The sequence below is a fragment of the Pelophylax lessonae genome (genome assembly GCF_965119305.1).
Source record: "Pelophylax lessonae genome assembly, chromosome: 1".
Taxonomy (NCBI): Eukaryota; Metazoa; Chordata; class Amphibia; order Anura; family Ranidae; genus Pelophylax; species Pelophylax lessonae.
This window is the reverse complement of record NC_138768.1, coordinates 500,858,491-500,872,954: the sequence shown is the minus strand read 5'-3', so window position 1 is coordinate 500,872,954 and position 14,464 is coordinate 500,858,491. Positions and strand designations below refer to the sequence as shown.

Sequence of the window (14,464 nt, the reverse complement as noted above, 5' to 3'; positions counted from 1 at the left end):
GGAAAAACGTTCTGGCCACACCTATGGGCAGTCCCAGGGGGTATATCCTCTCTCTCCCTGCATAGGATGTCAGTTATGTAACAAAGCAGTGTCAGAGAATTCAACCCAACCCAACTCAAAATAGAGGGGCGGGTCCTGCGTCTGTCAATGAGCTTAAGAGAAAAGGATTTTACGGTAAGTCAAAAATCCAGTTTTCTCTGTCGCTCATTGACAGACGCAGACTTCTTGATTAATATCAGTAGGGACGTCCCAAAGCAGTGCCACAAATGAGGGGTGGGATAACAGAAATAAAAATCCAATCCAGAAGGCCCAACCGGAGCCAACCAGAAGCATCGAGGATTCATCGAACAAAGGGATGAGACCTAACTGAAAAAGAAACAAAAACCCCTGAGGTAGAACAACGGTCCTCTCAAACAGCGGCCTGCAAAACCTTGCGGCCAAAAGAGGCATCCGCTGATGCCAGCACATCAACTTTATAAAATTTTGTAAAGGTATGAAACGACGACCAGGTAGCCGCCTTGCAAACCTGAAGCACCGACGCCTGATGGCGGAAGGCCCAGGAAGCACTAAGCGCCCGAGTGGAGTGCGCCTTAACAGGGAACGGAGGAACCTGACCTTTAATAGAATAAGCCTGTACCACCGTCTGTCTGATCCATCTGGAGATAGTCGCAGCAGACGCAGGCAACCCCTTTCTAGGGCCTTTCGTGATCACAAAAAGTGAATCAGCCTTACGAAAAGAGTCAGTAGTAGCCAAGTACACCCTGATCGCCCGAACCACATCCAAGGAGTGTAATGCAAACTCCCGAGGATGACTGGGCTTAGGACAAATTGAAGGCAATACAATATCCTCATTCAAATGAAAATCGGAAACCACCTTAGGAAGGAAGGATGGATTCGGACGAAGAACCACCTTATCCCTATGAACCACCAGATATGGGGGAACGACAGGACAACGCGGCCAGTTCCGACACCCTGCGTGCCGAAGTGATGGCCACCAAAAAGGCCACCTTTTGGGATAAGGTAAGCAAGGGAATCTCCCTAATATTTTCAAAGGGAGGTTTCCGGAGAACCGACAACACCAAATTAAGATCCCAGGGCGGCAAGGGCGCGCGCAGCGGAGGAGCCAGGTGCCGCACCCCCTGGATGAAACGCCGCACCAAGGAATGAGTAGCCAGTGGCCTCTGGAAGAAGATTGCCAATGCTGAGACCTGACCCTTGATAGTGCTCAAGGCCAGTTTCTGCTCAACCCCCCGTTGCAGAAAAGCCAATATCCGAGCCACAGAGTAAGAACGTGGAGGAAACCCAAGGGATTCACACCACGCGATATAAGACTTCCATGTGCGATGATAGACCTTTCTGGAAGTCGCTTTCCTCGCTTTAATCAGAGTAGGGATAACTGAAGCAGACAAACCTCCTTCAGCACCTGGCTCTCAACAGCCAAGCCGTCAAAGCCATCGATCGTAAAGCAAGATGGACAATCGGTCCCTGAGACGGCAGATCCTCCCTGAGAGGAAGTCGCCAAGGAGCGTCTGCGACTAGCCTGACCACGACGGCATATCAGGCCTGATGAGGCCAATCCGGAGTCACAAGGATGACTGGAATTCCCTCCGCCTCTATCCTGTGAAGAAGTTTCGGTGACAACTTGAGAGGAGGAAAGGCATACAGCAGCTGGTACTGCCCCCACAGAGTATTCAGTGCGTCTGCGGTGTCCGCCAGAGGATCGCGGGGCGGGCTACAACCCTCTGCACCTGTTGCGCCGAGATGCCAACAGATCCACGTCCGGGGTGCCCCAATGAAGGCACAACTCGTGAAACACCTTTGTCTGAAGAGGCCATTCCCCTTGATCCAGGGTCTGACGGCTGAGAAAGCCCGCCTGTCAATTTTCCACACCCAGAACGTAAACTGCAGAAAGAGCCGGAACAAACTGTTCCGCCCAAAACCTGCCAGCCACTTCCACGGCCGCCAGAACACTCTTGGTGTCCCCTTGATGATTGACATAGGCCATGGCCGTGGCATTGTCCGACTGAATCCGAACCGAGCAGCCCTGAAGATGCTCGGTCCGGTGAACCAGGCAAAACCTGATCGCTTTCAGTTCCAACACATTTATCGATAGCCTGGATACTTTCGGAAAAAAGGGCTTCCCCTGACTGAGCATCGGAGACCGAGGCCCCCAAACCAGAAACTACCTGGTCCGCTCGCTCAGCCGGATCTGATTGTCCAGGGAATCGGAATTCCAGTTCCATTTGAGAAGAATCTCCTTTTGGAGAGTCCGCATATGACACTGAGCCTGCGGAGACTCCGCACAGAAGAGGAGGTCGTCCAGGTAGCCCAGGACCGATATGCCCCGCTGCCGCAACAACGCGAGGACTGGGGCCCAAACTTTTGTGAAGACCAGGAAAGCAGAGGCGAGACCAAAGGGTAACGCCACAAACTGATAATGGTCTGCTCCCACCGCAAAGCTCAGATACCGCTGGTGTCCTGCGTAAATGGGAACGTGAAGATAGGCACCCTCTATGGGCGCCCTTTGCATCCAGTGCTGCACTGCCCCCAACAGAGCCATTAGGCGATTCGGGGACAGTCGCATATTGGAAGGGAAGGGGAGTAGAAGCGATCGCAACTCGATCTTGTGTTCCGACCGTATGGCCTCGTGAACCCATTTGTCTTGAATACTGTAGAGCCACGGGTCCGGGAACCGGCAAAGACATCCCCCCACCCTTGATCTGGGTGGGGGCGCACCTTCAGGCTGAAGCGGTCTTATCCTCAGGTCTGGAAGGACCGGATTTTTGCTTACCAGACCAAGGTCTCTTGAAACCCCCCCCGTGGGGGGCTTTGGAGGACTTTGCCTTATCACCCGCCCCGGAGGAGCGAAAAAATTTCTTGTGAGCTGTAAAGGAAGGTCCCTGTCTGCGACGAGGTTCCTTACCCTTATTAGCCTGTGGTAGAAAGGTGCTCTTGCCCCCAGTGAGATCCTTAATAATCTCATCCAAGGTAGCACCAAACAGGCGATCCCCCTATATGGAGAATATGGAACGGGACACAGATTCCGCCCTACAGTCAACTGGATCCCAAAAGGACGGGAAATCCTCCACCGGGATAACCGTGGCCTTATTTAGTCTGGAAACCGGCGGATCCACCGCAGGTGGCACCGTCCAATTTTTTAAGGAGGGACTCTTCAAACGGGTAGCGCCTAGCAATCCGTTTAGGCATCCCAGGGGGTCGTTTTGGATGGGCCCACTCATCTTTAATAATATCATCAAAGCATTTAGGAAAGGGAAACACCTTTTCCACCTTGGAGGGCTTGCGAGTGCCAAAGGCAACTTCCGTCTGAACTGCATCCACTAATGCAACCTCCAGTTTTAGGGTCTCCCGGACTGACATAATCAGTGCGTCCACCAGTGCCTTGTCCTGTGCTGTGCTATGGCAGAGGCAGGGAGGTCATCCTCACTGTCAGAGGAGACGGGGCGCGGGACATCAACCCTAAAGGAGGAACCTGCAGCAGCAGCGACCGGCTCAGAATCAGAGTCTGAGGCATCAGACAAGACAGGGGTAGGCGGGGGTTGTTTTTTAGCCCCCCGTCCCTGACAGGCCACCTCCACCCGGGACACAAATGACTCCAGGACCGTCGAAAGCGCATCAATGGTGAGCGGAGAATTGGAGGGCCCTGCGGCCACCTCGAGGGGATCAGATGGGGACACATGTGCAGCAGGGTCCATGGCAACACCAGGGGAACCTGTCAGCAAAAAATTACAAAATTTAAAAAAACACGAAAAACCTTTTTTTTTTTTTTTAAAGAATCCCCCAGCGCTACAGCGCCCCTTGGTGGTCACGTGCCTCGAGACCCCCGCAGAGAGAGAAGAGAGACCCCAAAAGGCTCACCACACGATGCACCAGAGTTCAAAGCAGGACTGCTCTCAGCGCTGTCTTACATGACAGGAAGTCCTGTGGAGTGATTTTTCCCGGGTCTAGGGAGGGGTTCCGCCCCCTTACACGCCCTCAGTAACTCCCACAGCTGCTCAGCTCTCAAGCAAGATGAGCTGGGTGTACCAAGATGGCCGCCTCCATGCAGAGCACATGTAGGCTACAACAAAATGGCAGCCCCGCACGGTCCGCGGAAAAATGGCGGCCCCGTGCGGTCCGCAGTGCCAAAAAGGGGACCCCCGCGTGCCTACCCACGGATCGATCGGTGGATGGACCTGAAGGCACAGGTAGTAACCCCCCGCACGATCGTTTAGGGCAACACCGGCGGCGCACCCCACCGCCCCCATATGTGCTCTGTAACCCAGATTGAAGGAGGGGGCAGATAGGTGGGGGGGTGCATAACAGGACAGAGGGGAACCCGGGATCATGAGGGTCCGACCATCCCAGGGAGGGGCCCGCGTCCACCCCAAAACCCGTCAGGGGGAGAGGAGGAACATTCTACTCACCATACCGGAACAGGCGGGCGCCAACTCCTGACAGAACCCCTCTCCACCGAGGTGGGGGGGCTGTCGGCCAACACGGACGCCGCGACTCAGATTCAGACTGGTCGTAGGCGACCTGGCGAGACGTTTAACTCGCGGGGCCAGTCCCCGTCCAGCGGGACTATGTCGCGGCCGACCCAGCGTAGAGCTAGATCCTGCACGTGCTCTTAGGCCGGCTGGGGTGACCACTGGATCTCAACATCCAGCCCGTCGCCCAGATCCGGCATAATTGCTTGAAGATCTCACAGGAACAACTGGAGAAAAAAAGCTAACTAAAAAAAGATTTATCTAAAAAAGCTAGCCAGGACCAGAGATCCCAGCAAGGAACTTAGGTCCTTACTCCTGACTAGGCAGAAAAAAACTGACATCCTATGCAGGGAGAGAGAGGATATACCCCGTGGGACTGCCCATAGGTGTGGCCAGAACTTTTTCCTGCCTAGTGTCCTACTCCTGTAGGGGGCAGTATATCCCTACTGATATTAATCAAGAAGTCTGCGTCTGTCAATGAGCGACAGAGAAAATATATTTCCTGGAACTCATCTTTAACCATTTCAATAAGGGGCACTTTTACCCCCTTCCTGCCCAGGTGAATTTTCAGCTTTCAGCACTGTTGCACTTTGAATGACAATTGTGCGGTCATGCAACACTGTACCCATAAGAAATATTGAACAGCTTTCTTCTGGTGGTATTTTATCACCACTGGGTTTTTTTCTTTACAAAAAAAAAAAAAAAAAAAAGACTGGAAATTTTGAAAAAAATAAAAAATGCATTTTTCTTTGTTGCGGTTACACAATTTTGCAAATAATCTATCTACATAAATTCTTCACATACTGCTACATTTCTTTGGTGAAAAAAACCCAAATCCGTGTATATTATTTAGTCTTTAGGAAAGTTCGAGTCTACAAGCTATGGTATATATCTGAAAATTAATCAGTCCTGATGTACTGATGGCCGATCTCATTTCTTGAGGCCAAAAAACACCAGGACATGAGAAATACCCACCAAATAACCCCTTTTTGGAAAACAGACAGTTCAAGGTATTTAGTAAGAGGCATGGCGAGTTTTTTGAAGTTGTCATTTTGTCACAATTTTTTTTCTTTTACATAGTGTCACCAGTGCAGTACTGTGTTATTATGTAACTGTTGTGGCGGTGATCAGGGACATTGAGTAATGTTCTTTTTGGTTACATTTTCTTCTAACACACTGTGACTAGAGCAATAGTGTTACCATAGTAGCACTACTACTCTGGGGAAGTGATCAGGATTTGTTTTTGTACAAATTAGGATTGCTCATACCAGTGAATTTTATTAGTATAAGCAACCATTTTTACTGAATGAAAATGGTTTATTCAAGTGTCTTGTTAATTGGTTAAACTAGATGGACTTGTGCATTTTTATCAACCAGACTATGATTAGCTGTGATTGGCCAAAGCTAAATCACATGATACAGATGGGCTATGATTGGCCCTGCCTGTACCATGTGATCACTGTGACCAGTCATAGCTAGCAACATAGTTGTATACAGTGGAAGGCATGAAAAGAAGCAATCCATTGTTTACAACTGACATGTGATCTGTGGTGATTGGGCAGGTACAGTTATCAGCGGTGTCCATGGACACCGCCGGTGACAGGTCGCGCTGCTTCTGCTCCCGCCTGGTCGTCATTTTGCTATAGGGTGGGTGGAAAGGTGTTAAAAATCTGTCATATATAACAAACACAACAATACTTGGAAGAAAAGTGTTTTAATTATGTACACAATGCAACAGTAATGATTACATATTTACTGGAACTGAAACATTTACATCTGGTAAGTCTTAGAAAAACAAAATGTGTGAAGTAAATCCATCAATAAATTTGTCCGAGTTCCTTGTTTTGATTGTAAACAGTAACGTTACTACTCACCGCCAGGCAAGTCCACTGGTTTGGTCTCAATGACAGTATGGGTAATGCCCTAAACACATGATGTCCATGGAATGCACTTACATGACAGAGAAAGGTGCATGTCAACAAAAATAATTAACTTGGTGGCTCTCCTAATTCTACACTCCTATGTACAATTATGCTGTATTTAGAAGAACAGTTTAAAACCATAATAGAAGAGACTAAAACAAATCAGTTTCCACTAAGTCTGTAGTTTAAAAAAGAGCTCTTGATCCTTGATCTTCAAATTCTGACCAGGCATCGTTTAATTCCATGAAAATCATTTTAGCGTACTGCTCATAGGGTTTTCCAGTGGCCTAAAAAGAAAGAACAAATGTGAATAAATACTGAACAACATATCTCACTTTTGTTACTACTAAAGTAATGACCAGCTACGTTACTGCAGTTTTAACCACTTGCCAACCGCTCACTCGAGCTCTACTGCGGCAAAGTGGCTCGTTCCCGTCCAGCGACGTAGACCTACGTCGCTGGACTCCTCCCTTTGTGGGCGGCGCACGCGCGCCGCCGGAGGCTCGCTCCCGCTGTATTCAGTCACAATCCCCAATCGTCAGAGAATCGAGTTTGGAGATCCGCCCACTTGTGTAAACAAAGCGGGCGGATCTCCTAAGTGACAGACAGTGACAGATTGCAGGGTTCAGCATAGCTGAACATGCGATCTGTCCTTGTGTCACTCAGTCACCTCCCCCCAACAAACGTTAGTAAGCACCAGGCATACATTAACCCCTCCCTCTGAAATAAAATTAACCCCTTCCCTGCCAGTGTCATTTTTACAGTAACAGTGCATATGTATAGCACTGATTACTGTAGTAATGTCACTGGTACCCCCAAAAGTGTCAAAAATGTCAGTCAAGGGTCCGATCTGTCCGCCGCAATGTCGCAGTCCCGCAAAAAAAAAAATTGCAGATCGCCGCCATTACTCGTTAAAAAAAAAAAAAAAACACCAAAAATTGACAGAAATCTTTCCCTTAGTAAACGCAATAACTTTTGCGCAAACCAATCAATATACGCTTATTGTGATTTTTTTTTACCAAACATAGGTAGCAGAAAACAAATTGGCCAAAAATTGTAAAAAAAAATTAGATTTTTACATTTTTTGGGGGGGAATTTCATATTAAAAAATGTGAAAAATATTGTTATTTTTTCTAAATTTACGCTCTTTTTTTTTTGTTTATAGCGCAAAAAGTAAAAGTTGCACAGGTGATCAAATACCACCAAAAGAAAGCTTTGTTTGTGGGGAAAAAAAGGACATAAATTTTGTTTGGGTACGGCGTCGCACGACCGCGCAATTGTCAGTTAAAGTCGCACAGTGCCGAATCGCAAAAAGTGGCCTGGACGTAAGACCGCAAAATCCTCCGGTGGTAAAGTAGTTAAATCACATGTCAGTTTTCTATGTATCTTTTTTAAGCTTTGAATAGTGCACAGAAGATTAAAATTCTCTTTTCTGGTACAAGCATTTTTACTGAAACTCAAAGGAAATAGAATGCAGGAGTCACCCATTAATTAACGCAGCGCTTTACATATATATTATACATTCACACAAGTCCCTGCCCTCAAGGAGCTTACAGGTTCCTAGTTCACATTCATACATACACATAAGAAGGAGAATTTAGTCAGGAGCCAAATATCCTAGCAGCATGTGTTCAGAGTGTGGGAGGAAAGCGTCACAGGGAGAACATGCAGACTCCAGGCAGGTAATGTCGTAGCTGGGCTTTGAACCGATGACCATAGTGCTGCTAGGCGGAAGTGCTAACCACTTGGCCACTCTGCTGCCATGTTAGTGAGAATTACACATGAATGAGAATAGTTTACATCTTCAAACAGTAATGTTTTAAAGATTGAACAATAAGAGCACAAAGCAGGGCCATCAGCCAAAACAACTAGCTGGGTCAAAAGTGTGTCAGTAGAATATTAGGAAGAAGCCAGGAAGGGAGATAGGGAAGAGAGGGATACAGAGTAAGAAAAAGAGGAGAATAAAAGAGAAACAAGAGGGGAAGTGGGGAGGTGAGATCCTGCAGGCCTTGGTATTAGTCCGCTGGTGGGTTACAAGGTGCTAAAACTGTCTGGGTGTAGTGTGGGAAAAGCGTAAGATAGCCAAGGTTCCCATATTTTGAGGAATTTAGAGTAGGAGCGGGCAAGTCCACCTAAGACTCTTTTCAGACTTAAAATCCTGTGTCATGGTTTGGGAGACTCCCTCCCACAAGACAGGTAGTGAGAGGAAAATTCTAAGAGTCAGAGAGCAATAAAAACCTTCACAGTTTGGGCCCTGTCCACACAGGTCTTAAAGAGGAAGTAAACCCTCCTCTGACACTTGTACCTATAGGTTAGCCTATATTAAGGCTTACCTATAGGTACTGTAAATATCTCCTAAACATGTACTGTTTAGGAGATATTTACCTTACATGCAGCCAGTGACATCACTGGCGCATGCGCTCTAAAGGAACGGCCGCTGGTGCCGTTTCTTCAGAGCCCCATGCCATGACTGTCGGCTCCTGCGCGTGTGCGCGGGAGTGACGTCACCGCGGCTCCGGCCAATCAGATGGAAGGATGCCGCGATCCTGGAAGACGGGCGACTGGCCATGTCGCCCGTCATACAGGTGAGCGGGCGGCACGGCGGGGGCTCGTTCTTAGGTAAGTATTTCATAATGAGCTAGTATGCGATGCATACTAGCTCATTATGGGTTTCCCTTTCAGGTTGCAGCAAAAAAAAAAAAAAAGTGTCATGGGTTTACAACTTCTTTAAAAGCAGGTGTTTGAGGAGCGTTTTTAACTCTCAAACTCCTAGTAAAGCAGTCTGCAATTGATAATATGGACAGCAGTGCTGTTTACAATATCAAATCCTGAAGCATTTGCATCATGTCTTGTTGCTATGCTTCAAGAATGAAGCTTCCTATGGAGTTTGGAATGAGTTGAAGCATCTCAATTCCTTCCATTTAATTCTATCAAAAAGGCATGCGTTTGCAGTGCGTTAAGCCTTGTTCACAACAGGCAAAAAAACACAACATATGGGGTGCATTATAACACGTCTTTAATGCGTATAAGGCATTTGGGGAGCATTTTTAACATGCGTTAAATGTGCGTCAAACTCAACAACTTGCATTAACATTATAGGTACCAGGTTTAATAGCATACATTTGCATTGAGACAGCTTGATGGTGCACAGGGGATGCCTTTTCCCAAGGTTCTCTGAATACTTAACTTGTGTGGGTAAAAAAAAAAAAAAAGACATATCACACCAGAAAGTACATAGTTGTCCAGATTATATATATAATTTTTTTTTTTGTCACAGTAAAAAAGGTTCTTAAAGTTGTTCTTTGCCCCGTTTGAAGATTTGAAGAAACTAAAAGTCACCAGCTACAATTACTGTAGATGCGGACCTTTAATAAAAGGACACCCTGTGCCGGCATGTTTACTTTGGGCAGCTGGACCTCTTCATTGGAGACGAATGCTTAGCCCATCGTGGGTGTCTGAAGGGGCTGGGTGTGGAAAGGGTGGAGCTGGCTGTCCTTTAGGCTCAGTTGACAAATATGCAAATCGGATGGGTTTTAAACTGCATTCGATTCACATTACATGAACCAGACTGGCTTTCAATGGAGCCACAGTTCACGTATATGTGGGCTTGTTCAGGCGCACAGAAACCAACCCCACATATAGGTTTTAAGCAGGTAATTGGCCAACTACTCTTAAGACCTCTGATAATACCTTAGATTGTAAGCTCCTTGAGGGCAGGGACTGATGTGAATGTACAATGTATATGTAAAGCGCTGCGTAAATTGACAGCGCTATACAAGTACCTGAAAAAATAATAATAATAATATGAAGGTACCAGTTTTTCCTGGTTGGGGGGGCTGAGCCTATGTGGGACCAAAATTAATTTTCTATATTACTGTCCTGAACATCTTTGCACTGTATGTTATGTTTCCCTATGTGTTTAAAATGTTGAGAGGTGGGGGGAATCTACAATCTCCTGAACTCCTGGAGAGGAGGAAAAGGGGAGGGGTAGTCTATGGGGGCTAGGTTTTCCTGCATCTGTTTTTTTTTTTGTATTGTTTTATAAAACAAAACGCAATCAATAACATTTTCAAAAAATAAATGTTTATTGTGGGCAGACAGCTGCAGTTCCTTATGGCTCCAGAGCAAACTACTCAATGCGCATGCATGAGCTGCGCTGCACTTTGTGAAAGGTCCCACAACCTTCTAAGACCTGTAATGTGTCCTAGAAGCTTGTGGACCATGGGGAGGGGAGCAGGGGGGAGAACTTCCAGTGGATGGTGAAGTTCCACTTTAAGAACTATCAGTGCTATTCTGTGTTATATGAAGGTCATTTTGCTTACACATATATTTGCAAATGTGTGCAAACAAAAAAGGCTGCAACTATTGTTTTTGTAATCAATGATTTGTTTCGATAAATCTGAGAAAAAAACCTCAAGAGAAAAAAAAGAAAAGGGGTGTAGTGTGCAACTTTGTTATCAATATGTAAAGTTTAAAAAAAATTAACTCTTCTTTCATATCTGTATGCGGTGGTAAATATAATAAGTATAAATAAACAGCTAAGGAAAGAAATAATAAAAAATGTATAAAAAGACCTAAACCACTGTTTTGCAGATTTTCAGACAAGACTGTTATTTTATTTATATATGTACCGTATATACTAGAGTATAAGCCGAGTTTTTCAGCACATTTTTTTGTGCTGAAAACGTCCCCCTCGGCTTATACTCGAGTCAAGGAAAAAAATGTCCTCTCCGACGGGTTTAAGGTTTAAAAATGGCGCCGCCCGTCGCATACATGTTACCGCGCACGCGCCGCCGCCGCTCGTGTAATTTCGGCTATTCCCGGCGCCGCTCGGGAGAGGCCGGGAATAGCCGAAAGTATACGAGCGGCGGCGGCGCGTGCGCAATGGCGTGTCGGCTCCGGGCGGCGCCATTTTTAAAATGAAGGCGCCTCTGGAACAGGTAAGTGAAACAGCTTCACTACCTGCCATGGGCTGCGGGCACACTACGAGGGATGCAGTGCTGCGGGCATGGTCCACATGTACCATGCCCACAGCACTGCATCTCCTGTAGTATGCCCACAACCCCCGGATCCTCTAGTACCATGCCAGTACCCTGCAATCTCCTGCACCATGCCAGTACCCTGCAATCTCCTGCATTCTCCTGCACCATGCCAGTACCCTGCATTCTCCTGCACCATGCCAGTACCCTGCATTCTCCTGCACCATGCCAGTACCCTGCATTCTCCTGCACCATGCCAGTACCCTGCAATCTCCTGCACCATGCCAGTACCCTGCAATCTCCTGCACCATGCCAGTACCCTGCAATCTCCTGCACCATGCCAGTACCCTGCAATCTCCTGCACCATGCCAGTACCCTGCAATCTCCTGCACCATGCCAGTACCCTGCAATCTCCTGCACCATGCCAGTACCCTGCATTCTCCTGCACCATGCCAGTACCCTGCATTCTCCTGCACCATGCCAGTACCCTGCAATCTCCTGCACCATGCCAGTACCCTGCAATCTCCTGCACCATGCCAGTACCCTGCAATCTCCTGCACCATGCCAGTACCCTGCAATCTCCTGCACCATGCCAGTACCCTGCATTCTCCTGCACCATGCCAGTACCCTGCATTCTCCTGCACCATGCCAGTACCCTGCAATCTCCTGCACCATGCCAGTACCCTGCAATCTCCTGCACCATGCCAGTACCCTGCATTCTCCTGCACCATGCCAGTACCCTGCATTCTCCTGCACCATGCCAGTACCCTGCATTCTCCTGCACCATGCCAGTACCCTGCATTCTCCTGCACCATGCCAGTACCCTGCATTCTCCTGCACCATGCCAGTACCCTGCATTCTCCTGCACCATGCCAGTACCCTGCAATCTCCTGCACCATGCCAGTACCCTGCAATCTCCTGCACCATGCCAGTACCCTGCAATCTCCTGCACCATGCCAGTACCCTGCAATCTCCTGCACCATGCCAGTACCCTGCATTCTCCTGCACCATGCCAGTACCCTGCATTCTCCTGCACTATGCCAGTACCCTGCATTCTCCTGCACCATGCCAGTCACCCTGCATTCTCCTGCACCATGCCCGCCGCCCTGCATTCTCACCCTAGGCTTATACTCGAGTCAATGATTTTTCCCATCTTTTTGTGGTAAAAGTAGGGGTCTCGGCTTATACTCGGGTCGGCTTATACTCGAGTATATACGGTATATAAATACACACCTAGAAGTGGGATATGTGGGGTATTTTGACTGGGAGTCAGACACATAACTACATGAAGAGTGTGTGTGGGGGAAGATATTTAAATCCTCCAAGTCTATTAGCCTTCAGCTTCTCTGGGTTCAGATGCTGATCTTCCCTACCAAAAATCCTTACCATTATTGTGAATGTTGACTTTATTTTTTATTTTTATTTTTTTTATAAACATTTCATACTTACCTGCTCTGTACAATGGTTTTGCACAGAGCAGCCCCAATCCTCCTCTTATGGGGTCCCCAGCTGGTGCTCCTGGCTCCTTCCTGCCTTCAGAGTGCCCCTATTTTAAGCCTCTTGCTATGGGAGACCCGTGCAGGCTCGATCCTTATCTGCACTGTGTATTTGGCCCTACCCCCTGCTCTTCACTGACTGTGATTGACAGCAACTGAGCTATGTGAAGAGAGAGAGAGAGCAGTGCTGCTGCTCTCGGACACAGCCACAGTGCTGGTTTGAGATTGGGATCAGATAAGTATACAGGGGAGCTGGTCACAGAGTTTTTTACCTCAATACATAAAGGTGAGAAAAATACCTTTTGCCTTTAGAATCACTATAAATCACTTTCTTTTCCTGCTCAGGACTAGATGTCCCATGAGACATAGCTCCTCACACATTCACAAGTTCTCAGGCACTTACTGACATGTACAGATGTTCATACAGTAAATAAAGAATTCTATATGAAGGCCAACTAATCGCCTGACCAACTATTTGATAATGAAAATTGTTGACAACTATTTTTATGATCGATCATAATCGATTATGTCGATTAGCTGTTTCAGCCCGAAGTTGAGACCAGGATCTAAAAATAGATCGAACAGTTGAGACCAGGATCTAAAAATAGATCCATGATCTAAAAATAGATCGAACAGTTGAGACCAGGATCTAAAAATAGATCCATGATCTAAAAATAGATCGAACAGTTGAGACCAGGATCTAAAAATAGATCGAACAGTTGAGACCAGGATCTAAAAATAGATCCATGATCTAAAAATAGATCGAACAGTTGAGACCAGGATCTAAAAATAGATCCATGATCTAAAAATAGATCGAACAGTTGAGACCAGGATCTAAAAATAGATCCATGATCTAAAAATAGATCACACCAGTTGAGACCAGGATCTAAAAATAGATCGAACAGTTGAGACCAGGATCTAAAAATAGATCCATGATCTAAAAATAGTTCGAACAGTTGAGACCAGGATCTAAAAATAGATCCATGATCTAAAAATAGATCACACCAGTTGAGACCAGGATCTAAAAATAGATCCATGATCTAAAAATAGATCGAACAGTTGAGACCAGGATCTAAAAATAGATCCATGATCTAAAAATAGATCGAACAGTTGAGACCAGGATCTAAAAATAGATCCATGATCTAAAAATAGATCGAACAGTTGAGACCAGGATCTAAAAATAGATCCATGATCTAAAAATAGATCACACCAGTTGAGACCAGGATCTAAAAATAGATCGAACAGTTGAGACCAGGATCTAAAAATAGATCCATGATCTAAAAATAGATCGAACAGTTGAGACCAGGATCTAAAAATAGATCCATGATCTAAAAATAGATCACACCAGTTGAGACCAGGATCTAAAAATAGATCGAACGGTTGAGACCAGGATCTAAAAATAGATCCATGATCTAAAAATAGATCGAACAGTTGAGACCAGGATCTAAAAATAGATCCATGATCTAAAAATAGATCACACCAGTTGAGACCAGGATCTAAAAATAGATCGAACAGTTGAGACCAGGATCTAAAAATAGATCCATGATCTAAAAATAGTTCGAACAGTTGAGACCAGGATC

General features: G+C 46.5%; 1 protein-coding gene across 2 annotated transcripts in view; it reads right to left on the bottom strand.

Moving 5' to 3' along the window:
- Positions 1–6,513: 6,513 nt before the first annotated feature.
- GAK (cyclin G associated kinase) overlaps positions 6,514–14,464 on the bottom strand; it is a 191,091-nt gene continuing 183,140 nt past the window's right edge. For both annotated transcript variants that reach the window (XM_082248017.1, XM_082248016.1), the window contains one exon: positions 6,514–6,696. In XM_082248017.1, coding sequence (XP_082104143.1) covers positions 6,595–6,696 — 102 coding nt within the window. In that variant the 3' untranslated portion in view covers positions 6,514–6,594. The remainder of the gene's footprint in view (positions 6,697–14,464) is intronic.